The following is a 25,603-nucleotide window of genomic DNA, read 5'->3' as shown; positions in this document are numbered from 1 at the left end:
TCGATGGCAGGTTAACAGAGTTAGCTTGTTCCCTCAAGTCACAGTGGGCTAATTAAAGGAATGCTCTCCAGCTGCTCTTCAGCCACGTTGGCTGAGAGGGAAGAGAGGTATTGAAGCTCCTATTTCTATTTTATTTCGTTCCTGGAGTGGAATGATGTCACGAGGTGAAGAAAAGAAAGTGCCTCTTGGCTGTGTGTAGCATCCCACTTTGCTCCAAGTGCCTGCTGGGGAGCCTGCCTGGCCTCTGCACCTGTGACAGGATCATTAGAGCCCCAGGAATGGATTCTCATAGTTCAGATTTTAAAATACAGGTTGAGGCTTGGATTTAATGCATAACCTGGCCATAGTCTCCATGTTTTGCCTAGGCTGTGTGGTAGGAGTGTAATGTCACCTGACTTTCTTCTTGGCACTTTGATGGAGCTAGAAAGATCAGAATGGTATAAACCATAAAGGGCTTGTTCCCTAAATAATATCCAGGGAGATTGGGAAATTAAGATTATTCACTAGGTGGCACACTTTCGGGAAAGGTCTTGAGCCTTGACATCTTGTGCAATCCCACAGGGCAGATGAGTTAAACATTTCTTAGCTGTGCTTTGTCTTTCTACCAGTGGAAGCTGGACAGCCTCCAGCTCTGGGATTTGCAGCCAGTGTCTCCCAGTTTGTGACTCTGTGCACGGGATGTCCTGTAGCCCCTGGGGAGGACTGTCCTTGTTGGCATGAACTCTTGAGAAATTGAATCTTCATCCCCAGGGAAATAGACTGGTTCCCACTCTAAACCCATAGAGAATCCAAGTATTGAACATACCAAAGAGATTTCTGGGAAGTTTTGGGTGGGAGCATTGGCTTCTGAGTATGGATGTGGTGTCCATGTGTTTTCAGGCACAGTGAGGTGTGGGCTATGAGAGAGCCATCCTGCCATAGTGTCATTCCATGCCTTCCTCTGCTCAGTGCCAGGACACCAGCAGATCCCCCAAACACAGCAAACCTGGCTCCTTTCCCCCTCTTCTCTAAAGCAGCAGACTGCTCTAAACTTTGCTTAAAGTCAAAGAAATTGCAGTGCAGAGAGAAATAATTTTGCCTGTGACAGTCCTGGAGGCCTCTGTGTCTCAGTCCTTAGGGAGATGGAGCTGCTGCTGGCCTGTGGGTACCGGGAGATGAGGCACTACAAGAGTCTGTCAGTGACTGTGTCCAAGTCAGAATGAGACTGGATACACCATGGCAACTGAAAAATAGACAGGATTCCCAAAACCTGGGCTGGGTCTGGAATTCCTTACTGTCTCACTGAGCTCTTATAGCTCTCAAGCCCTTGCAATAAGAGGGAGATGCCATTTACTGGAAGTCAGAGAGCTTGCAGCTGTGTTAAGTATTCCAAGGAGAAATGGATGCAATTAGAAGTCAAAGTGCTAAGCTTTTTTTCTTGAGGCAAGAAAAGCTAAAGGCCCCCCTGCACAATGATTTATTCTTTATGTTTATTAAAGTCACCTGAAGAATCGGGCTGGAAATTTATGGGAGCTTATAAACAATGTACAGAGCAATGTTATTTTCAGCACTAAAATTCATGCTCACTTGCAGTATAATGAATTTTTCTTTCTGCTGGAGATTCGGGCACTCAATATATGCTACTAAAACCTGGAGGAAAGCAGCTCCAGCCGTGCTTTTGGCATCAGAAATGGGTTTAGAGAGTTGCAATGTGCAGAATGTGAAATGCTTTGGAAGAAGATGGGAAATTGTTACCCAAAAATTGTAGTATTTCCTTGAGTAGTATTTTAAAATTACCCATGGAGAGTGTTGGGTTGCCTGAGAAAATGTGTATTAAAACTGCCTCATCCCTTTGCAGCCGAGGGCCTGCAACCACTCCTGCCTGTGAAGCTCTGGCTGGATTTTCCAGGTGTTTCTGGTGGCTCTGGTGACCTGATGGCCATCAGGGAATGATGCTTGTGGGAAGAGTTGGGAGCAGTGTGGTTTGAGAGAGATCTGACACTAAAGGGTGTATCTGGGCATGGCTGGGGTGGAAAACCTTGCTGCAGAGAGAGCCTGTCCCCACTGGCCAGCACTGGGCCTGGCCACCTTCCCTGGGAGGTCTCTGCCATAACTGAATTCCTTTGATCCTGTTCTGCTTTACTGATGACAAATATAGGTTGGCATCGTGGGATAAGATATCTTTTTTTGGTAAGTTAACTGGCTGGTAGGTCCTGCAGGGCTGTGTCACGTGGATGAATTGATTGTGGGTCTTTCCTGCACGTTTGACTTTTAATCCTGCATATCTTGCCGTTCCTTTACTTGTTCAAAGGTTTTTCACACTAATCACCTGGGCAGTAGTCACCAGCCTGCCCACACTGCTCAATAGATCAGGGGAAAAAAGGGGTTATCCAGGGTTTCTCCTTTTTTAAATCTGTTTCTCAACAAACAGATAATTCCCACGTTTGCAATGGGCAAGTCCCAGTTTCCTTACAATTCTCTCTGTTCTGCCATGCTGCTTTAAAAGGCAGTGAAAGGAGGGAAAGAAAAAAAGCAGGACTTTTCCCAGGTTAGAAAATAGGTGTGGAAAGCACCTAGCTTGAGGCTGAATTTACTCTTGTTTTCCTCAGCTGGCAGCGGCCCAACCTGCCTGTCCTTGTGCCAGGCTCTGCTGCAGTTGTCTTGTGTGGCACTGAGCTGGCCTGAGGGGCTGTCACACTGATACCAGTGTCACACAGATGTGGTCAAGCTTGGAGATGAGCTCATTTTTTTTACTCTTCCTTTCCAGGAGTAATGGAGGTCGGACTGCCACCCAACACCAGGGATCAGCTGTGACCAAAGGTAAGGACAGAGAGGGGCAGTGACTTAGCCCTGCTTGGCCAGCCTGTCCTTTGGAGGTTGTGTCACACCTTGTCCAGACAAGCTGCAGGGCCAGGACAGAGGGTTCTGCAGATTTTTTTTCTCTCACTGTAGCCTTATGATGGTGGGGTTGAGCCTGTGGGAACTTGGGCTCTGCCCACTCCTTTCCCCTGGCTCTGTTTTTCAGCCAAGCTTTCCTGCAGAGCAGGGAGGATGCTGGCAGAGTGGTCCCCCATCACAGAGAGGCAGGAATGGCCCAGAGCCCCAGCAGAGCATGAGAACATCACAGCTTTAAAGTTTCCTCATGGTCCTTTCTGGGATTACAGCAATAAACTGTCTGCCCTCTGTCTCTGCAGAGCGAGTAAAGGAAGCGTTGATGTCGAGCATCAGGGGAGCTGCCGAGCCCCCAGGACTGCCAGAGCTGCCTCCATCCCCTTCTGCAGCACAGGGGGCCTGAGCTGCCTCCATCCCCTTCTGCAGCACACGGGGCCTGTCCTTGCTCAGGTGGAGGGCAGGAGGCTGTGGGGACTCAGTGGTGTGCCCAGGTGTGCCCCGTGCGTGTGCTGCTGTCCCTGCCACCTCGCTGTGTCTAAATGTGCTTCTCCAATAAACATAACTCCTCAGCTTCATGTCACTGTTCTTCACTCAGCCTCGGGGGGGGACACACCAGTCCCTGCTCTGGCTTTGCACCACGTGCTCCTTAGGCAATGAGCACCCTGAGGTACAGCAGCTGCTGTAAATACCTGGCGAAGATGTTGGACCCAAGGAGGAAGAGTGTGGTCTGGGGTTTTGTGAGGAGGGGTCAGGGGTCAGTTCTCTCTGGCTCTTTATGGGGTCTTGGGTCAATCACTTCACTGCCCTATCAGCCCTTTTCTCCTGCCTGTAAAATGAACATTAAACAATACTTACCTACCTCAGAGGGTTGTTTGAGATTTGTTTGGTTTACATTTGGAAACCTACAGAGAAAATTGGTTGTAAAGCACCTTGGGCTTGTCTTGGGCTGGCAGTTTAGATGATGCACTAAGTGTCCTCTTTCAGGCTTTTCATGTGAGGTGTTGGGAAATCCAGACCTCACTTTGGAGCAATGCTGGGAATTAGATGCATGTTGAGTGGTCATGTTAGGAGATGTGCTGAGCCCAGAAAGGTCTCTGGGATTTGGAGGTGGGAATTTGGCCAGTATTTCTTGCTGTGAGAGAGCAGAAGCACTGATGGCATCCTCAAGGCAGTGCAGGAAGCTCAGCAGTTGTGGTGGCCCATGGACCATCTGCTGCTGGGTCACCGGGCCTGAAGTTCCCTGTAGGCTTGAGTCAGTTCCTGTCTCAGGAACCATCTCCTGCAAGGAGAGGGAGATCCTTCCTTTGGGGCTCTGGTGCTGGGGCACATGGAGAAGTGAGAAATTCCATGGTATGGAATGACTTAAGCTTTTTAAGGAGAAGCGGTGCTGTCCTGCGGTGTAACTGACCTATCGATGATCCTAATTCATTTATGTTCTGGAACTGAGTCCAGATAAAACCAGGCCTCTGAGCCAAGGGTTTCCCTGTTTTTTTTTTGAGTCAGTGGATCTGGGGCTGGGGTGGAGTTTACAGAACAGGAGACACTGATGGTGAGTTAATAGAAATCTGCTGGTGGTTTGCACGTACTTTCTGTACTCTCTGCAGTAGTTGTTTCTTAAAGCAAATAGCTTCTTTATTTGTATAAACTTTATTGCAGGACATTTCCAGAAGACCTTGAATGAACATTTACAGTGTTTGAGTCCACTTTAGCTGTGACCTGATCTGTAAACACTTTTCTCTTGCAGATAAGGTTGAAGTGACTTTCAGATTTTGACAGGATTTTACCTAATAGCAATTAATTTTACTCCCACCAAAGACGTAGAATTCTTTCAATTAAGTTATCACATCCTCTGTTTCTACTGCAGTTAATGAGAATTGATTATAAACTCTCAAAATGCTTACGCATGCATCATGTTTTATTGCAGCTGATAATAATAAAAATTGATTTAATTATCAGCAGACTTTGCCATGAGTGGTTGTTAATAGGCTATATGCTTATTTTTAATGTGAGCAAACACTATGATTTAGAAACAAATTATAACTGCCTCTTTCTACATGGAAAATCCCCGTACCAAGTAGAGTCATGTAGGGTGAGAGTCACCAGTTTGGGGCTGGTTAGCTGTTTTGGGAGATGCAGATTTTTGTCTTTGAGCAGAGATGAAACAAGTACATTCTTGAATGTTATTTATGCAGCCTGAGAGTGATGAATGTCAGACGATAAAAATGTTCTCTGATGATGTCTGCTCACTGATTCCAGCTAACACCATGTGCAGGGACATCTACATGATTTCATAAAAGCAGTGCACAATTTGTGGCTTAAAATAAATTCTTGCAAATGAAAATCAGTGCACTTGAAAGCTACTATGATTTGTAGTGATTTTAGGTATTTAAGTTTTCAAATAATGACCCCTAAAACCTTCATTAAATGTGCTTGAAAAGCAATAAACTGATGAAGACTGCCCCAGTAGCCTCTTCTGTCAGTATTTGAGCACCTTCTAAATTTCTCCTGCTGCCAGCAGAAATTACCATCCACAAAAATCACAGCTGGTGATAAGGGATCGTTAATCAGATTCTGAGCCCATCTGCTGAGGAGGCACAGGACAGGGACTTGCTCAAGCTGCCTGGGCTGCTGTGAGCAGCAGGGCTGGCTCTGTCCTGCTCCCAGCAGCCTGCCTGCTCGCTCTGCTCTTGCTTTCAACCCCTTTTGCAGGTTTGTTCCAAGGGCTGTTCCAAGTGAGGAGTGTCCCTGGTGGCACAGCAGAGTTCCAGAAGGATGCCACATGTCGTTACTCCTGGGTAGGAGGAGGTGAAGGCTCATGAGGTGCTGGAGATTTACAACTTTTTCTTTTCTGTTTGCTCCTGGTTGCCCTTTGTGTTCCCCTTTAAAATGGTAATGAGGCCAAGCCAGTCCTCTATGAAACTGGAAAGGTACCAGAGCTCTGGGGACTCTTGGGTTTGCTGTAAATTACACTTTATTAAGGGTGTTGCTTGCCAATAACCACAGACCCCATGTGGTTCACAGCAGTTCCTGAGGTTTTGCAGAACTGGCATTATGAACTGACTTTGGTCTCCAGCCTCTCAATGCCTTTGGGTTTTGAGCTAAAATGCCCTCTGCAGGAACCTTAAGTGTCTTAGTATTTTTTCCTTCTTTTTCATAGAAGGTGTCAGGATCTTATGCAACTTTTCAGGACACACAAGTGCTGCTCTTGGTAGAGAGTGAGGACTGTTGACTCTGGCAGATGCCTCAGCAGACCTTGAACTCCCTGTGGTATTTTTCAGTCTATTTGGAGCCTGGGAGCTCTGCCCAGCTGCCCCTCAGCCTCACCAAGGGAGAGCCCAGGCATGGCTCCATGGTGTGCTCTGCCCAGGGCACCTTTTTCAGGCTGCCACAGCAGACAGGGCTGGAAATCTTGCAGTTTAGGGGCATTTGTTCCTTTAAGAACTTGGTGAATTGTGACATGGAATACTTGATGCTGTTTGTGCAGGGAAGCCCCTCTGGGTCTGCTGCAGAGCTCTCTTTTCTGGCTCTCCCTACATCCCTGTGATGCTCAGTCCCACCACAAAACTTCTGCTATGGGTACCTGGGGATTTCAAAGTTATTTGTCTTGATTATCATAATTTCTGCTCCATGGCCCATCTGCTTTCACCTTGGGGACTCATGAATGGGCCTCTCTCTTTCCTCTCTCTAGAGCTTCTGTTTGGCAGCTGTTAGAACATCTGTCTTTCCCTGCAAGGCTCTCCCTACTACAGGGAGCTCTTCAGGCAATTTCCTTGGGATCTCCCTGCTCTATTCTGCTGCAAGATCTCTCCTTCTGCCCAGCTCTTCCTCTGGAACTGCAACACAAAAACTTCCAGTGCTTTCCTCTGCATGAAGGGTAACTCCATGTAAGTTGTTCACTAAAACCAAGATGCTACTGAATTAAGAATACAGACCCTTGATGTAGAAGGTCTTAAAAGAAACACTTAATGCTGGGTGTTGTAACAACCACCCCCGTGGTTTGAGGGTGGGAAACATGAACAATTTCTGCATATATTTCTGAAGAACAGATGAGTTGGCTTTGTTGCCTTCTTGCCTCAAAAAGGGGTTGCTTCCTTTCTTGGCCTGTGTCAGTGAGATTCTGCAGAGATGGAGACAGATGATTCACAGCTGGGACCGGAGGTAACCTGGAGAGGCAGCAGAAGAAAGGGGTGGAGTGCTCCTGTCCTGGGCTGCTCAGCCAGGTGGGATTTGCAGCAAAGGAAAATAAACAGGTAGATGTCAACACAGCATCACTGCAAGTGGGAGTTGCACAAGAAGAAGGGTGTAAGCACAACCAAAGGTCTCCCGGTCCAGCGTGGGTGGAATGTTCTGCACCTGCCTCTCTGCTCCTGAAAGGCTCTGTCCTAAGGGAAAAGTTCCTGCTTCCTGGTGGAAAAAGCTTTGCTGGGTCACTCTCTGTGAAGCAGGCACCTCACTGGTAGGGTTACAGCATGGATCTTCCTCATGCACAGGGCAAGAGGCCAGAGCTGAGCTCTGTGTGCCTCAGCTGAAACAGGGGACAGCAGACACGTGCTGTAGCTGCAGTGTTTTCGAAATCCAAATCCCTTCTCTAGATCCTCGACAGGTGTTTGCTCTTCTGTCCCTTTACTCTGTCTCCTATTGCAAACTACTTCCCAAATTTAATAGCTTGGTTGGAAGAGAATTACTTTGCTCTTGACAGAACATGCTGAGTCAATCCACTTTAACTGCAGATTTGGTTTGCAAATAATACCTCCTTTCCGATAGGGTTCAGGTGTCATCGCTGTGGACATTGGCAGGAGTTTGCTTGACCATGACAGCTTTTACAGAGCCTGGCAATTAAGTTGTCAGGAATCATTTTCCACTGCCAGGAAGCATTAATGGATCCTGGCCTTGTCTGGAATAAGCCCTGGGAGATGGATATGGTAATCGGGATGAGAAGGGGTCCTTGTAGCCAAGGTCTGCATCGATCCAAAGGTCTGGAGTCCTGGACACTTGGTGGAACTGAGATAAGGGAAAGGTCAGGAAACACAGGGCAGAACATCAGGGGGAAGGAATGAAAATGAGGAACATGAACAGGGAGACCATCCCTCGTGTTCCTAACAGAGCAGGAAATGTTGGCATTTGGAGAGGTTTTAGTTTTGCAGATGCACACTGCAAAGTACTAATATTAGCAGAGCTCCTGGATATGAAAGCAAATATTTTTCCACTAGGTAATCCCTGAAATTGTGTTGTTGTGGATTTGCTTTTCAAGTGAGAAAGATGTTGGAAATTTCCTTCTCTTAGAAAATAAAACTGTGATGATTCAACACAAGCTCACTCTGTTTAAATTGTGTCAAAAAATAGATCTGCAAGCAAGGATTTCGATTACCAAGTACAGAATTTGAAAAATGATAAGTTAGTGAGAGATTTGGAGAATTTAGGATTCCCATCTGAGAAGTCTACAATTGAGATTAATCCAAAGAATTGCCAAAAATCTGCTTACATAAAGGACAAAACAGCATTCAAGGCCAATGTAAGTTCCATTACCTGAATAGTGGGCAAGCCTTGAGGAGATATTTGAAGAAAACTGAAGATATAAAGCGTAAAGAGATAACGTACACAGTGAATTTTCAGGAAGCAAACCATGCGTGGGCTAATACCAATCTTTGCAAAGTTGGCTGACTTCCTAGGTAAAGGAAGTACAGTACATCTAGTCTGTGCAGACATTAAAGACATTTGGCCTGCTGCCCTGGGGGATGGTGTCACTTAGGCTCAGCAAGGTGGGTCAGGCACTGGCCATGGGGAGGTGGTAGCAGATGAGCAGAAGGTGCCATGATAGTTTTTGGTGAACAGCAAAAAAAGGATGGATTTTTAGGACCAAACTTAGTATTTTTTGCTCCTTGCTCTATTACAGGAAAAGCTGGCATGTACAGCAGAGCACTGCTGAGTTTTTTAAACATGAGAAGAGCAGGATTCCTCCCGCAGAGCACAGGGTGACCTTCTGGGCTCAAATTGCCTGGGCTCAAACTGGGCTGAAATACAGCGGTGAAGAGTACAAAACCACCCTCTGAGGTTAAATAACGGGGGGTTTGGCTATCAGTTGGCTGCTCAGTTGAAAATTATAGCTGAGGACAAAGTCCTAACTGCATTTAGGTAGGCACAGGGGAGATGTGAGCCTGGGATGTGCTGCAGCCCAGGCTGGGCAGAGCGTGCGGGAGCAGAGGGGTCGTGGCACGGTCCCCACTCACCTCGAGGCACACGAAATCCCCTTCCTGGCACACAGCCTTGTATCAATCATTAGCCAGACATCCAGAGCTGGGTAAACACGTTTTTGGCTTTGAGTGGTGATGACAGGCTGGGAGCATTACCTAATGAGGTGGGACCACTTGATAGCGTGGTGTGCTATATATTCCTGCTCCTCCCTGCAATCTTCCTCTCCCGCACAGAGAGCAGGCAGGCTGCACTGGAGGGGTGTCCCTGGCTGCCATGAAGGTGACAGGACTTTTGGTGAGGGCAGCTCTTGCCCTTTGCTGCTGCTTGGGTGAGTATTCACTGGGGTGCTGCAAAGATCGAACTGGTGGAGTCAGAGCTGAGTTTTCATTTCAGTAAAAGCCTTTGGGTCTTGCAACATGGAAGAGAGCCTTGTTCCATGAAGAAATAACCTTCCTGAGAGAGCACAGCAAGGAAATTAGGTTTCAAGATTGAGGTTTCAGCAAACACCATACAGCTGTTATCTTCTTGGTTTGTAGGAGTAGTTCTAGTGCAGGGTAGGGGCTTGCACGTGGCAGTCCTGTGTATAAAGGCAAAATAAAACTGTAGAAATGGCATTATTACCCATGTGAGCAATATAGATGCAAACTTTAACCTCTAGGTTGAAGAGTAAACTCCCATTGCACTGGGAGTTTACTGTGCTGCTCCTGGTAACTGAGAATGATGTATTTGGAGATGGACAGTGCTGGTGGTGATAATTATCTTAAACATGCATATCCAAACTTTTGAAAGTCAAACATAAAAGTCTCTTAGGAGAGATTAAAATCCAAGAGTATAGAATTGAAAGTACTTGTATCACTCACCAGTAACATTTCAAGGGTGGATAAATATATGTGCTCTCACAAGGTTTATATCCCCTCAGAAATACAATAAAACTGTATTTAGTAACGTTTAATACATCCTAGAGCTATTTACTGGAATAATGTAAAACTCCACATTTTCCTAAACAAAATATGTGAGTGTTGACTAATCACTGAATTAACTTGTTTCATGAAAATATTTGCATATGTGTTCTCTGCATATTAATAATTTGGGGTGTTTTTTCTGTCTCCATTTTTTTCTTTCAGGTACTGCCTTTGGAGTTCAGGTGAGCTACACATCTATTTATTACGTTCTGTTCAGGCTTCTGGTAAAGTAGAAGCAGTATGTAGCTACCCAGTGAGCACATGGGTTAAATCTAATGAAATCTTTGCAGTTAAAATAATATTTCCCAGTGCATGGTTGAACGACATTTCCAATTTCACGAGAAAGTAAAAGATCCCCATTTTTTGCAATATTTTCGGTTCATTAAATAAAATGAAAAAACAAGAAGTAATTGTACACTCTTATTATATTAACTCTTAGACATAATTTAGTTACTCTCAGCCAAAGGCAGTAGCTTGCCTCCTTGTGAGGAAAACTGTCTTAGGATGACACGCTCGAAAACATCAAACACCGTGACTCTGATAATTGCTTCCATACAGCAAGGCGCAAAGAATTCCTTGCATAAATGCCTATACCTATATCACAGAGAGAAAACCAGCAGGGCCTGAGCTGTGGATTTGTCTGCAGGTTCCTCCCACGCAGCTAGGAGCCTCCCAGAACTCTCTGGAGTGCAGCACGATCTGAAAGGATCCGCTGCAGAGCCGAGGGGCTCCCAATTACCACTGCCTTCATTAGGCACTGTCTCACCCACAGCCATCCTACCTCCCTGGACCCTGGCAGAAGTGCATAATCAGAAATTTCTGTAGGGAAGATTCCCTCCTCCTGATTGCCTGAGCAGCTTCCCAATAATGGCTCTAGTTTGCCTCCCAGCAGCAGCTGCAGGCGGGATGGTGGTGGGAGGATGCTGGGGGGTTTCATTCCAAAACTGAGGCTGATTCTGAGCTGCTTCCACAGCTTGACTGCAGCCAGTACTCCAGTGGCATTACCAAGGATGGGAGGTCCTGGGTGGCTTGCCCAAGGGACTTGAAACCAGTGTGTGGCACCGATGGCAACACATACAGCAATGACTGTGGGATCTGCCTCTACAACGCGTGAGTCTGGCTGCGAACCCCACAGAACCCCACAGGGGCAGGGGTGGCAGCTTTGTACCCCAGGGATGAGGAGCATGGGCCTTTGCAGCTGGTGACAACAGCACCAGCCTTGAGGTGATGCTGTTCCTTGATCCCTGACACAGCTCTGCTTTCTTCCAGGGAGCACAGCGCCAGCGTGGAGAAGGAGCACGATGGAGAATGCGACCCAAAACCTGTTGTGGTAAGACAAAGTCTGTAATGGGGACAACTCAAACACCATGCAGAAGTGGAACAGGATGTGCACAGCTGGTCTGCATGGCCCAAAATAAAATCCGGTGATAACTAAAGCTGAGAGGGTTTTTATAGGTTATCTGATACCATCTCTCTGTTATTTTCCACTTCAGACTTTAAACCTGTCTAATTGGGAATAAAATAAAAATAGTACATTGGCTGAAGGCTGGATCTCACCACCTGGATACCTATGGATCCTATGAAGGATCTCACAAAACCCAAATCACAGCCCTTCTTAATATCCCATTTGTTTTTTTTTTCCATTGGGAGAGAATTCCAACAGAATTTCTGGTTTCTACTTTTGATAGTGAAATTTTATGCTGGATTTGTCCCCAAAGGCTGAGGGAGAGTGAGAAGACTATGTAAGAGTGTTATATCATTATATAAAAAAAAAAGTGTTTTGGTTTTTTTCCCCCCCTCTCTATTCCTGCTATTTTTACAGGTTGATTGCAATAATTACCGTAGCGCTGTAGTAGATGATCATGTTGTGGTAGCTTGCCCAAGGATAATGAAACCAGTCTGTGGCTCAGACAGCTTCACTTATGACAATGACTGTGGGATCTGTGCCTACAATGCGTAAGTTGTGTGCATGGAATGTCCTTCTGGATAATCAGCAAGTTGAGGCTCTCAGAAGCACCTCTGTAAAATAGCAGTTTTAAGGCAGGTGTCTCTGTAGGTCTCCTTGCTTCTGGCTTCTCATGATTCTTCAGCCAACTTGAGTTTTCTTCCCCATTTTTGTGTCTGTGCTCATTAAGGGAATCACAAAAAGAAGCAGAGCAGAGACATGAGCAGATCAAAGTGTTGCTTGTAACACCTAATTGCTCCTAACACTTAATTCCCATGGGAGATGGGAATATCTGTACTGTTAGCAGCTGCCATCTGCAGGGCACATTCAGAGAATTCAGGCAGTTGTAATGTCCCACATGGAGATTGGGACCCTGCTTTGCTGTCCCAGTGGCCGCAGGGTCATGGGGAAAATTATTCTCAATGCTCCCTAACCAAAGCTTTTCTTCCTTTCAGAGAGCATGACACCAACGTTACCAAAATGCATGAAGGACCCTGCAAGGAATCTGTTGCTGTGAGTGCAATATAAGTCAAAAATCCATCTCTTAGGGCTGCTAATAAAATCCTGAGGACCTCACAGATTTTACTAGGAAGCTGCAAGAGGTCCATAGGCCAAGGCGTTCGAGGGTCTCAGTCCATTATTTGCTTTTCTGCATAGTGGGAGTGGATTTGGCATCCTCTCTGCTCCAGAGAGAAGGTCACCCCATGCTTACCACACCAAACTGAGGAAAGAGGAAGGAGATGGATATGAGATGAGGAGCTGACTTGTGTCCCCAGGAGGAGGTGGAGGGACAGAAGATTTCTCTTGCCAACATGCTGTGCAGGTTGGCAGTTTCCTCTCTGGAGACCACAAGTGTTTCCACCCTCAGCAGCAGGGATTCAAAACTCCCATGCTGGTTGTATTCACAGATGTAGTGAGACTTATAAGAGCCCTAACCATAAATATTTATAGAGCATAGATTATTGTATCTTTGTCTGAGGCCAACAGAAGGAGACGCTTCAGAAGGAGAAGCTCCTGTATTTCAGCACTAAAATTCTGGGATGTAGGAAGTCCATTCTCCAGCAGATAGATAACCATTCTTTCCTATCCTTTCAAATCCTGTACTGAACTACAGGGAATCTGATGTGAGAAGTGATCACAGAGTTGGAAAAATGTGGAGAAAACCAAGACGAACTGAAACAGTATTATTCAGATTCACAGTTGTTGAAAAATGTTTCTTACTAAATACAAGTTTTGGTTTTTTTTTAATGAGACGAAAACTTTGTACATGTTCTTGTGCCTGAAGGATCTCTTCTGCAAGATAGTCCTTATTCTTGACTCCTGGATAGTCCTTAATCTTGACTTCAGAAGTGTAATTTCTCATTGGAAATTCAGTTTCAGTGTAACAGAGCTTTGTCCTGTTACAGAAACAGTTGAGCGTGAAATACAGAACAAAAAGATTTTGAATCAACTTTCCTTGCAAAGCAAGGGCGCCTCCAGAGCGATCTGTCTTTATTTTGCCAGGTTGACTGCAGCAGATACCGAACACAAACTGCCAAAGATGGAAAAAGCTTGGTATTCTGTCCGAGGGACCTGAACCCAGTTTGTGGCACGGATGGCACCACCTACGACAACGAGTGCGCGATCTGCGCCCTCAACGCGTGAGTGCCCTGCCCTGAGTGATCCTCCTGGGTGCCCAGCACTGCTGGGCAGTCTTGAGAACTGTCCTGCTGCATTTCTGCTCCTGCCTATTTCTTCAAGTCTCTTAGAAATGGGATGGTTTTGGGTTTGCCTTGAGTTTTTCTGGTGCCTTCTGAGTGCTCATGAAGAGTCATAAGGCATCTCCTTGGATGAGTCTGTGGGCTGGACAGAGGAAGGAACAATTCAGAACATTGCTTTAAATTGCACGTTATGAGAAGGTGGGATGGGCTTGGTAATGAGTGAATTAGCAATTCTGAACATTTTATAGAGAGTCTGAAGCCATGGTTTGCTTCATTTTTGCACATGACTTTGACCAAGAGGTTAAGCATTTGTTTTGTCTCCCTCTTCCAGGGAGAAAAGGACCCATGTTGGCAAAAGGCACAGTGGACAATGCAGAGAGAAGACTGATGAGGTAAGTGTTCAATATAAGGTTTACTCCTCTTAGCTGCATCAACTGAAGGGTTCCCTGAGGCAGCATCTACTCTGAAAGTGAGCTGGCCTGAGCTCTGGCTTTCTCCACCTGTCTATTAAGTTTTGTCAGCTCCTTGTGTGTTGAGGATGCTGCCAAATCCCACCTATCCTGAGGCAGGTGTCCTCTGGGCCCTCCTTGCCCAGCAGCTCTGGCAGATGGGCTGGATGAGAGCTATGCACAGAGTTCTCATGATGAATTCACACCTACAGCAGCCTTTGGGATGGGGACATATTCTGAAAGCACACCTGAAGTTTTGATTGGAATGTATCAGCTGCTGTGTAGGACATACTAACACACAAATGTGGAAGTCCTTCAGTTTGGGCTTTGATCTTCCTTTGACGATGCCCTTCAAATGCAAAGTCCAATTTCTTTCACTGCACAATTAAAAAGGGGCCAGGTTTTATTTTTCTTTTTTCTTCTCTGACATATCTTGTAGTTGGGACTGACCAAGGTGCTTAAGCCAGGGATTTGGCACTTTACACACAGTGCAGTTCCCCTGTGTGAGAGGGTTCAGGCAGAGCTGACTCAGCCTGGTTTAGTAAGAACTGAGTTGTAGCACTAGTGCTGTTAGAGACATGGCAGGAGATTATTATGGTTTTTTTTTTTTTTAAATTGGAGAACAAGAACCTAACCTTTGATGCTGCTGCTTTTTTGTAGCTTGACTGCAGTAAATTCCCAGCCAGAAAGGTGAAGGGTGGCAAAGACCTGGTGCGGTGCCCCAGGATCCTGCACCCGGTGTGTGGCACAGACGGGTTCACTTATGACAACGACTGCAGCATCTGTGCCCACAACGTGTGAGTATTGCACACAGGACTCTCTTCTGGACAGGCAAGCCAGGGTTAGTGCTCCAGATGGCTTTTCTTTTGGTACTAACATATCTGTGCTCCTCTGGAGCCCTTGTTGCCTGGATTTTGGTCCCTGATATTCTTTTTGCTCCTTGGGGGAGTGTGGGAGAGCCAGCTCTCAACCTGAGCACTCTGTGAGGGCTGGGATATTTAGGCAGGAGAGAGTGGATGGGACTGAGGTATTTGGGCAGAAGAAAGAGTGAATGGAGCTGTTGTATAGCGCACAATGAGGAGACCTGACTGGTCTGTTACCACTTAGAATGACACTTTCTAATGATGGGGAGAAACGGATTCATCAGACAAGCAGGTGCCTCCTTTATCATATGTATTGGTTATGGGTTTGGTTTGGTTTCTGAGGCACCTGGGTGTCCCAGGGCTCAGGTGGTGAATGTGCTGACCCCAATCTCTCCCTTTCAGACAACATGGGACTGATGTTAAGAAAAGCCACGATGGAAGGTGCAAGGAGGAAAGCACTCCTGTAAGTGTTCTTTTAGCTGTTAAATAAGCACCATCCAGTCTCTCTGCAGTCTCCAGAAAGACCCTGGCTGGTCTCAGTGCACCCAGGGATGGTGCACAGGGCTCATGCTGATGCTGTGCTTCTCCTCAGCTGCTCACAGCTGACAGTGTGCTGTACAGGAGGGAAAGAGAGGATGAGAACAGGCCAGGACTTCAGAAACAAAATGTCCCAGTACTGCCAATCTCTGAACAGAAATCATCAGAGGCAGCCCAAGATCCATGCAGCCCATTTTAGCACAGTAGGAGAAGAGGCAGAAAGCTGTGTTAGATGTCTGTGTATTTATTCAGTGCTAGGATTTCCATTGCACTAGAGAGGCAGGTTAAAAAAATCCTTGTATTCTGGTCAGCCAGGACAAATCTGCTCTCAGGTATGTGTACAGAAATAGCTTTATTATCCTGCACAGTAACAATATGGGCTGATAATATCTCAACCCATTTATTCTGCTTATGCAGAGCAGCTCTGAAGCACCAAAAATAATTTCATGCATCCTGAGGGACTGCAATATATTTTCTGTGGAAAAGGCACGTTAAAATGTGGTCTTTTCTTTAATTTGTTCTTGGACCACATGGGAAATATGGATAATAAGAGACAGTGCATTGGGGAGGCTGTGCAAAATGACAGTGAAGTGTCAGTGATGCTTAGTTAATGTAGAGTGATTTCCAATATATGTTTGTCTATTGATCCTCAAGTATTTAAACCATTAGATTTTATATATTGTAGATATTTTTGCAACAGAAGCTGGTGAAACAGTTCCTGCTGCTCTTGGAAATGCTGAAACAAAATCTTGGATATAGTAAACTATCCCAAGCTGCACTCAGTGTCAAACACTTTAAATCAAGTTCCTCAGGCTGAGTTAGGGTATGTTTAGTTTAGAAATCAGGGGGAAAAAATCTTCAGTGAAAGTCTTGTCAGTAATTGGAACAGGCTGACCAGAGAATTGGTGGAATTCCTTGGACTTGTTCAAAGGGCATGTGGATGTGGAACTTGGACATATGTTGAACATGAGGTTCTGGATTAATGGTTGGGCTTGATGATTTTAGAGGTCTTTTCCAATCTTTATGATTTTGTGAATGCTGGATTTAAAACTTGTGTATGTTCTGCTCTAGCAGAATAATCTATTTTACCAGCTGTTCCCTCTGCTAGCAGAAGCCACCAAACTACAATTACATATTTAATTTCTAATGCAAGTCTAAACTTTAAAAACCCTCTGATTTCCCCTGACAAAGACCTCTAAAATCAAGAGGATCAGAGTGGGCAGACTGTCACCCTATTCTTCTAAGTTCTTCTAAGCCTTCTGATTTTTACATTTTTGTAATGGAGTTTCTCGTGCACTTTTCATGTAAATAATGATTGTTTTGCATTCTTTTCTGGAGGAAGAGAGAAGTGATGGACTGCTAGTTTAACCAGTGTGGTTGGAGAGGTGGCAATTTCTTCCTCCAATCCATGGTCACTTGTGAAGTTCTATAAATATCAGAGTTCAGAAATAAGCTGTCCCTTTTTTACCTTAGACATCTCAGTGTGTGCGTGTCATTCATTTAGTGTTGTGCTGTGACAGGCAGACTGCAGAGGGGACTCTGACCCCAGAAGTGACCATGGTTGCTGTTTTACCTGCCCAGGTTGACTGCAGCACGTACCTGAGCGGGACCAAATCCGGAGAGGCCATCGGAGCCTGTCCCTTCATCCTGCGCGAGATCTGCGGCACAGACGGCGTCACCTACAGCAACGACTGTGCCCTGTGTGCCCACAACATGTGAGCCCTGCAGGCCGCCCCCCGAGAGCCACACAGGGGTATTTGCTGAGCATTCTTAACTCTGCTTTCTCTTCCAGCGAATATGGAACCCAGGTTGCCAAGAAGCACGATGGAAGGTGCATAGAGGAACCTGCCCAGGTAAGCGGCGCCTGAAGGACAGGAAGAGGTTGAGCAGGTGCCAACTGCACAACCTGAGCAAATGCTGGGTGGTTTGGGGGGTGTAGCCTCCACGGGGGTCACACTTGTGCTGCCCTTCCTTCTGTGGGTGAATATCACCCTCCCATGAGCAGGAACATTGTGCACTTCCTGCACACAGTCAGGGAAAGAAAGAGGAGAGGACAGGTGAGGATTGAGTTACGAGACAGGGAGATGATAAATGGTTAAAGGCTTTACACAGAGAATCCTTTTCCCACAGCACTCAGTCATAGCTGCTGCAGGAACTTAGCAGAATGTTTTGGCAATATGGGCAGGGGATGCAGAGGGCCCAGGGCTCTCTCAATGCTTGTGTTTTACAAAAGGATGTTTTGCAAAGATTAGAAAATTGCCTGTGTTTTGAATGCTGATACCTAAGGTATCAGGGGATTCAAACCCACCTCTGGTTTTTGGTTTGGTGTAGGTTGGTTTGTTTTTGTTTTGGTTTTTTTTTTGGTAAATGCAATGTAGTCTAATATATACCAACATGAATCATGTAAAAATACCAGATTAGCTATATTTGGCCAGCTCTAAACCATTTACTCACACTGGGGAATAGAAGAACAAAGTCACCTCATTAGCATGTGTTTGAAAGAGTCAACATCCCGAGTCAGATATTTCATTTCTATACAAACAAACTATGAAATGTCATTTCTTTGTTTCCCAAGTACGCCCTGTGCTCAGGCCGGTTGAGATACATAAATCAGGAATGAGGAGTTCACACTGGAGAAACTGGGAGTGCTAAAACACAAGGCCAGCTCCTCAGCTGACGTAAATCAGCTTCCACTGCTGTCAGTCCTGCTGGCAGCTCTCAACACTGGGAACCATCCCATTGCAACAAAAGACCTGTCAGCACATCTCCCCTCCATTCTTGTGGGCCTTGAAAAACACCTTGGTCACAGCCAGCCCCCTTGCAGGAAGTGCATAAATCGTGCCATTTTGATTTACAGATTATTTCTGAGCTGCCTTTTGTAATATCCTGGTGGGTTCAGTAAGGTATAGGGGCATAGAGATAAATGCAGGGCTCAATGAGTAATGTCTACCTTCCAACCTTGATTCAGTCTTCTCCAGGGAAGGCAGTGAAAGGAAATTGCTAGTTTTCCGTGAAGAACGAGTTAATATATAACCACAATTTGTCATCTGGCAGAGGCATAAGCAGGGGGGATGAGCTGGGGGCTCCCTGGCACAGAGCAGAGCCGTGGCAGAGCCTTTGCTGTCCTTGTTTTCCCCAGCTGAACTGCAGCCAGTTCCGCAGAACCACGCTGAAGGATGGCAGGGAGCTGATGGCCTGCACCATGATCTACGACCCCGTGTGTGGCACTGACGGCGTCACCTACGCCAGCGAGTGCACCCTGTGTGCCCACAACATGTGAGTGCTCCTTTCCTTCCTGTGTGCCCACAACATGTGAGTGCTCCTTCCCTTCCTGTGTGCCCACAACATGTGAGTGCTCCTTTCCTTCTGTGTGCCCACAACATGTGAGTGCTCCTTCCCTTCGTGTGCCCACAACATGTGAGTGCTCCTCTTCCTCCCTGTTTGGCTCTTTGGGAGCTGGGTAATCTGCAAGGGCTCTCTCTGAAACCTTGTGCTGCAGGGATTCTGTCTGTCTGTCCCCGTTTTCCTGCTTGCCTTGCTCAGTGTTTGACACGGGTGTTCAACCCCACAGAGGGGTGCACCAAGGGGGGACAGTGTCTGGTCTGTGAGGGCAGGTTTTTGTTAGTGCTGAGCTGGGGGATCTGGAAATGTCTGTGACTCCATGGGAGTGAGGTTTGTTCCTGCTCTCTGGCTGTCACAGGAAAGGCTGTGGTTAATAACAATCTCTCCTTCCTCTAGGGAGCATCGGACCAACCTTGGCAAGAGAAAGAACGGACCCTGTGAAGAGGATATTACAAGGGTGAGTGGGAAAGGATGGAAATGAAGAATGAAATTCAGTGTCTGTTACACTCCTGGGGGACTGTCTTCTGCTCTGGGCTACAAATCAGGAGGTGGTGCTGTGCACACCTGAGGAGATCCCTTGGGAATTTCACACTGCTCATAAAACAGCCAGCATCCATCCCACTGCTCTGCAATAAAGCAAGAAGAGATGTGGCAGTGAGCAGAAACAGTACAAGATCACATCTGCCATCAGGAGGACACTTGGAGTTGGTTATGATGATGTTACAGCCAGTTTCATTTCTCAGTGGAGTGTCATTCCTTCTGCTGGGAGGGGGGTCACAATTTGCTCTCAGGCAGAGGGACTCAATCCCCACCTTCTGTGTGCAGGCCCTTTGCAAGGACTTCAAAGCAGTCTCTCCTGTGTGCACCATGGAATACATGCCCCACTGTGGCTCTGATGGCAAAACCTACAGCAACAGATGTGCTTTCTGCAACGCCTACCTGTACGTATAGGAGTGAAACCTTTCCTTTCCTGATCAATTCCTGCACCTGTGTGAATGCAGGGCTGCCTCATCATGCCTTCTGTCTAACTGCTTGGGGCATATACTGGACATTTACAGGTTTTTTGCATTGTAAGGGAAATGAGAAGGGCCCATTTCTGTGATCTGTACCTGGCCTCCTGTTTGTTAGCTTTAAAAATATTTTATTGATTTTCAGCAGCACTCAATCTGTTCCACAAGCTCACAAGGGTGTGTGGAAATTACTTCACCAAACCAAGTGGATTGTACCAAATGAATGAAACCATTCATCTTTCCTTAAATGAAGATAATGAAAGGGGATATTTGGGGTTTTAAGGCTGTTCTTTATCTACAGTCAACCCTAAGCCAATGCTTGGGCCAGTGAAATGAGGAAAGGGGCATCAGCCATGTCTAATTCTCCTCTCTCCTTTTCTCACCAGGGAAAGCAGGACAACTCTCAACATCATGAGCTTGGCTGAATGCTAAGTCTGTGCTGGACTTCAGCCCAGGAAGACAAACTCCTTTCCACGTGTCTTCCCATGGGCTGACCTTCCCTAGTAACATCCCTTTGGTCTGCCTTGTTTCCTTAGCTCCTGAAGCACTGTTCAATAAACTGACTTGGCAACATTCCTCTGTCTCAATGCCACATCTCTTCCCTTCTGCCTCATCTCTTCCCTGTCATGGTTCTTCAGTTGGTGGATGTCTGTTTTTCTATTGATGTTCTCCCCTGCCAACCAACGTGGATAGAATTTTCTGTCCATGTGTCAGTGCCAGCCCTGCTCTGGTGAGGATCTGGGCTCCCCTTGGAGCTCTCAGTCCTTTCCTTACTCCTCAGAGTGTTCTTGTCAGTGTTAATCTTCTCAAACCTTGATATCTCTGTGTGACCTGACCACAGAGTCCTTCTACAGTCAGTGCAAGGGGGCCTTTACCTCCAGAGCAAGGTCCACCTCCTCCACGGGGACATGCCAAGGATGTAGGTGGTGATTTGTTCTTGAGGAGAGCACTTTTTCCTTGGGCTAGAAAGGGAAATTGGCTGCCTGGGCAAGAGGTGCCCTGTCCTTGTTCCCACTGCCTGTGGAGCCTGTTCCATGGCAGAGACAGCAGCTGCTCCCAGGACAGAGGATCCCAGCTTGCCTCCACTGAATTTGTCCACAAGGTCAAGTAGAGTTTAAGGATGTAATCCACAGGAGGGGAATCTTGAGCTCCATTCAGGTCACAGGCAGCAGAAGTGTCCACTCATAAGATATCTTAATTTATTAATGCAACAGAATATCTCCAGGACAGGTGGGCAGTGATCACCCCTGGGGTGGGGGATAGCCCTGGTGCATCACTTGAGCTCCTTTTTAAAGTCATTTGGAAAGGAAAAAGGTGCAGAGGTTCACTTGTGACCAGTTTTAACCAAATGTATAACAAGTCGTAGGAAAAAAATTCTGCCTGATTGTCATTTTGCCTACTTTTTTGAGGCCAAGTTGCTCAGGACCTGGTGATATAATTATTGTCATTGTGGTGGTCTGTATGGGTGGCAGGGAGGCAGGGGGACCTTGAGGCTGCCCTTCTTCTCTTGGCTGTGCCATTGCCTCCACACGAGGTCACCAAAGCTATTGCAAGTCTAATATTTCAGGGATTCTTCTGGACTGCAGTTGGTGCCTCCCTGATTCAATGTCCCATTGTAGTTCACCAGAGAATAACACAATTATTTGGATCAGTTTGGAAAGTCACTCTTTGAATTGTCAGGCTAGAAGAATAGGCTGAAGGCAAATGTTCCTGATTTGGAGGTATTGGGGGTATTGTACCAGGGAATGAGGCCACAGTACCTCTGTGCCATTAGTGTCCATTTTCAGGATGATTTGTAACTAACAATGGCCTATTGTGCTTCTCTTGGGTCCGTGTCCTAAAGCAAACGTTCTTTTGGTTTATATAACCTTTTTGCCATTTTCTGCTCAGGTGTTTTTGCAGAACATGCTGTTTTACTCTTGTTTAAGTGTTACTTGGTTATCCTTAGGGATAAGACCTGGATAATTTTTTCTTCTTGTGGACTTTGGCAGCCTTTCACTTGGACTGTGCTCTGACCGCTGGCTTTTGCAAGCCTTTGCAGTAAAGCTGTCAAGAGCCAGCTCAATGGCATTATCTTGGCACAGCCAAAGCCTCCTCTGTGGGGCTCATTGTCTGGTGACACCAAAGGCAAACAAGAATTCAAGGAGGCACGAAGTTGAGATTAAGTCAGAGCCATCCAAGGAAGCAGCCAAAGGGGTTAGAGGACAGAGGTTTCCACACAGAACTCACCAGTAGGTTTCGTGTTGAAGTACATAATGGAATAAATCACTAAAACCGGGCCAGGAAATGGGAAAAGCCTGACATTGGAGTTTAAATATCCCCCAGGCTCAGGGGGTGTTTTATGAAGCAATATAACTATAAAAATAGGGCAGCCTTCTCAGGGACAGCGTGGTTTTCTGTGCCTTGGAGTTGTTTTTCAGCTGTTCCATGGTTACTTACTGAGTGTGTGTTACTTAGATGATTTCTTTCTGCTTTGTATTGGAAATGGCCTCAAGTTGCACCAGGGGAGCTTTAGATCAGATGTTAAGAAAAATTTATTCATGGAAAGGGTTGTCAAGCACTGGAAGAGGCTGCTCAGGGGAGTGATTGAGTCGCTGACCCTAGAGACATTTAAAAGATGTATAGATGTGGTGCTTCAGGACATGGTTTAGTGGTGGCCTTGGCAATGGTAATGGTTGGACTTGATGATCTTAAAGATCTTTTCCAACCTAAACAATTCTATGATGAGGCAAAGACAAGCACATTCCAGAGAGAACATTAAATTTTTGTGGCTTAGGAGAGAGGTAGAACAATACCAGGTTTCAAGTGCCACCAAGAGACTTGAAAGGTGGTGTCGAGGCACAGTGGACTGAGCTGGGTGCCTGCTTGGGCACAGGCAGAGGAATGGGTGGATGTTACTGTGGTGGGAAACAGAAAGAGGTGAGAGAATAGTTAAAGTTGGAAGGGACCCCTGGAGGGCATCTGGTCCATCCTCCCCTGTCAAGAAGTCCCCAGTCACCTTATGAGCTCAGTGCTTGCCAAACTGCAAACAGCAGCCATGACTGTGTGGGTGACAGATGCTTCAGTGCTGCTCAGCCTGCTGCTCCATCCCTGCTCAGGTGCAGGATGCTGCAGAGCACTGGGGCTTTCTTACTCACCTTGAGCTGCCTGAGCATCTTAAACATAGTCAGGTTTGTCTCAAAAACCATTCCACAGTCATGCTGGGAAAGCTTGATTTTTAACCTGGAAATAGGCCCTGAAAGGATCAGGTGCAAGCACGGACCTAGTCCTGCTTTGGTGAACTTTTATTTTTGCACTCCTGCCATGAACAGAATCGGCCTTATATGAAGTGAAGGAAAAAAATGACTTTGCAGAGCCTGCGATGGCTGCAGCACGAGGCATCTGAAATGCAGCTGGTGCCACTCCAGAGGCTGCCTGGCAGCCCTGGGCTCTGGGGAGGGGGATGGAGCTGCCAAGGCTGGACCAACTCTGACGTGTTTCACACTGCTGACCATCCAGCCTCAGGATCTGTGACCTGTAAGTGTACCAGAACATATCACAGAGGCCATGTTTTAAAAATATAAACGTCCTCTCTCTTTCCGTGTTTGTCTGACTTATCTTTATAGCGTTATCAATGTTTTCTGAGTCTACAGTCATTTTTCTTGCAACACAAAGAGGGGGAAGAATGAGGCGAATAATTTAAATTTTGATTGATAAGTGGAATGTAGAAAACAGTACTTAGTCCTTTCATATTGAGTTGGGAAATTTTTGTACCTTTTATCAGCACTCACACATCTGCAACTTGAAAAAAAAAGCCCCACAACTTTTCCTTGAGTGTGGCTGTACCTAAACTTCCTTCAAACCCGTTATCTAAAAATCTGCGCCTTTCAAAATTATGTCTGCTGATAATTTTCCCTGGTTTAGCTATTTTTTCATGTGCTGCATTTCTTAGTGAGGCATGTGGATGGGCTCAGACACTCTGTCACTCTCTGGAGGGATGCTGGAGAGTGACAAGGCTCATCCCACTGATTTTTAAATATTCATTTCAGAAGAATATTTAAATTATTTTTAAAGCATTTTTATAACCATATGTTCCTCAAAAACAAAACAAAAAAAAAGAAACCCAGAAATAATTATTCAAACTCATTGTATCAATTGCACCATCCTGTTTAACTGACAGTTGGCAAAGAGAATAGTTTGGGAACTTTAAAAATTTCCTCGGACCTCTGTGTTCAAAGAAATATATAGCCCTGTTATGCACCCATTTCATCCATCAATATGTTCACACTCAGACATGTTCATTCTCTTGCTGTAATTTAATGTTTGATACAGTTTTATTTGATTCTTTGCCATGCCCTGGGCTCTGGTTGTGTGCTCTCCGAGGATCAACGAGTAGAGAGGAAAAAGCAGAGAGCAGCAGTGGAAGGAGCCTGTCTCCAGCTGGCAGACATCCACACAGCCCAGGAGGGCTTTCCACATTTTCACCAGCTGAGGTGAGGCCCCATGATTTTAAACATAACATGAAATTGCAAAGAATGAGTGTTCATACAGTGTGCTGCTTCCTGCCTATTTTTCATGTGTAGAAGTCAAACATTAATTGTGTTCAAGCCCCCTGAAGGATGAGGAATGTTTGGATGCATTGCTTTGAGCTCTTTCTTGCATTCCCCTTAAGCTGGGCTGCAGCCTGTGCCCCAGGGCCATTGCTGGGCATGGCCAGTCAGGCCCCCTGACCAAGATCTGGAGCAGATCCGTGGCACAGATGGTTCCACTTACACCAGTGAATGTGGGATCTGTGCCTATAAAGTGTCATTCTGAAGGGAAGAACATGCTTTCTGAGTGACAGTTCCCTAGCCCCTGGCCTCTCCCTGTGCTTTTCCAATTTATCCTCCTTTTCTCCATCTCCACTTGCTGTTTGTGCTTGGGGGCAAATCACGAAGATTCAGCTGAGAAAAAAAAAATAGCTGAAGAAAGTATCTGGGGTGGAAATTCAAATGATGCAGCACATTCAGATGGCAGAGATTTGTTGACTGATAGGTTTATAATAGTCAGAGACAGTCGAACCACTTCATTGTTGGTGGTTAACTCGGGTGAACTCCCCATCACTTCCATCATTTGGGAGTTCTGTGTACATTCAGCACTCGTGTCCCTTTGGGAAAATGGTCATACTGAGCCTCTAATGGCAGAATTTCAAAAACATGGGGCACTCGGGGCCTTGGGAGCAGCAGTGCTCCCAGTGCCTAAGAAGGAGGGCAAAGGAAGCAGCAGCCTGAACTCCCATTGCTCTTGGTGGCAGCATCCCAACGGTGTCAGCCGGGTGCTGAGCAGGCAGCGCAGGATTGGACGTCAGTGATGCAGATACCTTCTGTTGACATTTTATTTGGCAGTGATTTAGCACGAGCTTTCTAATATTGCTGTTCTCCACAGGCTGCATTCCAAAGTAGGAAGGGAAGGAGTGCAAAATGATGCAAAATATGAGACAAGTAGGAGAAATATTTCTTTGCTATAGAAGCATTTGCAAACAGCCTCCACTGACAGCAGCAGGAAAGTGCAGAATAACACGTTTCAAGACCAGAAAAGGAGGCACACAAAGCCTCTGCAGAGATCAGTGCATTCAGTTCTCCTGAGATAAGAATGTTTTGTCAGATTGCAAATGGGGCAGTGCCCAAACCAGGGGATGTAGGGGCCCTATGATCACATATAATATAGCAGTTGTCAAGCATATATAACTTACTAAGTAAATACCTGGTTATTTC

At 46.1% G+C, this 25,603-nt stretch overlaps 2 protein-coding genes across 4 annotated transcripts in view; both read left to right on the top strand.

The window, feature by feature from the left end:
- LOC102039230 (serine protease inhibitor Kazal-type 5-like) overlaps positions 1-3,439 on the top strand; it is a 24,254-nt gene extending 20,815 nt beyond the window's left edge. For both annotated transcript variants that reach the window (XM_005418780.1, XM_005418781.1), the window contains 2 exons: positions 2,747-2,799; positions 3,174-3,439. In XM_005418780.1, the coding sequence (XP_005418837.1) occupies positions 2,747-2,752 (6 nt within the window). In that variant the 3' untranslated portion in view covers positions 2,753-2,799; positions 3,174-3,439. The remainder of the gene's footprint in view (positions 1-2,746; positions 2,800-3,173) is intronic.
- A 5,850-nt stretch (positions 3,440-9,289) lies between these two features.
- On the top strand, positions 9,290-20,439 carry LOC102039060 (ovoinhibitor-like). Of its 2 annotated transcripts, XM_005418779.3 has the most exons (16): positions 9,290-9,391; positions 10,188-10,207; positions 10,999-11,135; positions 11,295-11,355; positions 11,848-11,981; positions 12,426-12,483; positions 13,474-13,610; positions 14,002-14,062; positions 14,780-14,916; positions 15,385-15,445; positions 17,101-17,234; positions 17,312-17,372; positions 18,659-18,795; positions 19,258-19,318; positions 19,687-19,802; positions 20,258-20,439. In XM_005418779.3, exons 1-16 carry the CDS (start codon positions 9,337-9,339, stop codon positions 20,301-20,303), a joined length of 1,416 nt encoding a protein of 471 aa, XP_005418836.1. In that variant the 5' UTR covers positions 9,290-9,336; the 3' UTR covers positions 20,304-20,439. The 2 variants fall into 2 exon arrangements, with proteins under 2 accessions (XP_005418836.1, XP_030911106.1); XM_031055246.1 differs by lacking the exons at positions 17,312-17,372; positions 18,659-18,795.
- Positions 20,440-25,603: the final 5,164 nt, after the last annotated feature.

The sequence above is a fragment of the Geospiza fortis genome, unplaced genomic scaffold (assembly GCF_000277835.1).
Source record: "Geospiza fortis unplaced genomic scaffold, GeoFor_1.0 scaffold55, whole genome shotgun sequence".
Lineage (NCBI taxonomy): Eukaryota > Metazoa > Chordata > Aves > Passeriformes > Thraupidae > Geospiza > Geospiza fortis.
Note: the sequence above shows the minus strand (reverse complement) of the source record. Positions and strands in the feature narration are given on the sequence as shown.

Coding starts and splice junctions, on each gene's coding strand:
- LOC102039060 (XM_005418779.3), top strand. CDS start 9,337: ATGAAGGTGACAGGACTTTTGGTGAGGGCAGCTCTTGCCCTTTGCTGC. Junction 14,917..15,384: donor AGCATCTGTGCCCACAACGT/GTGAGTATTGCA, acceptor TCTCCCTTTCAG/ACAACATGGGACTGATGTTA. Junction 17,235..17,311: donor GCCCTGTGTGCCCACAACAT/GTGAGCCCTGCA, acceptor TTTCTCTTCCAG/CGAATATGGAACCCAGGTTG.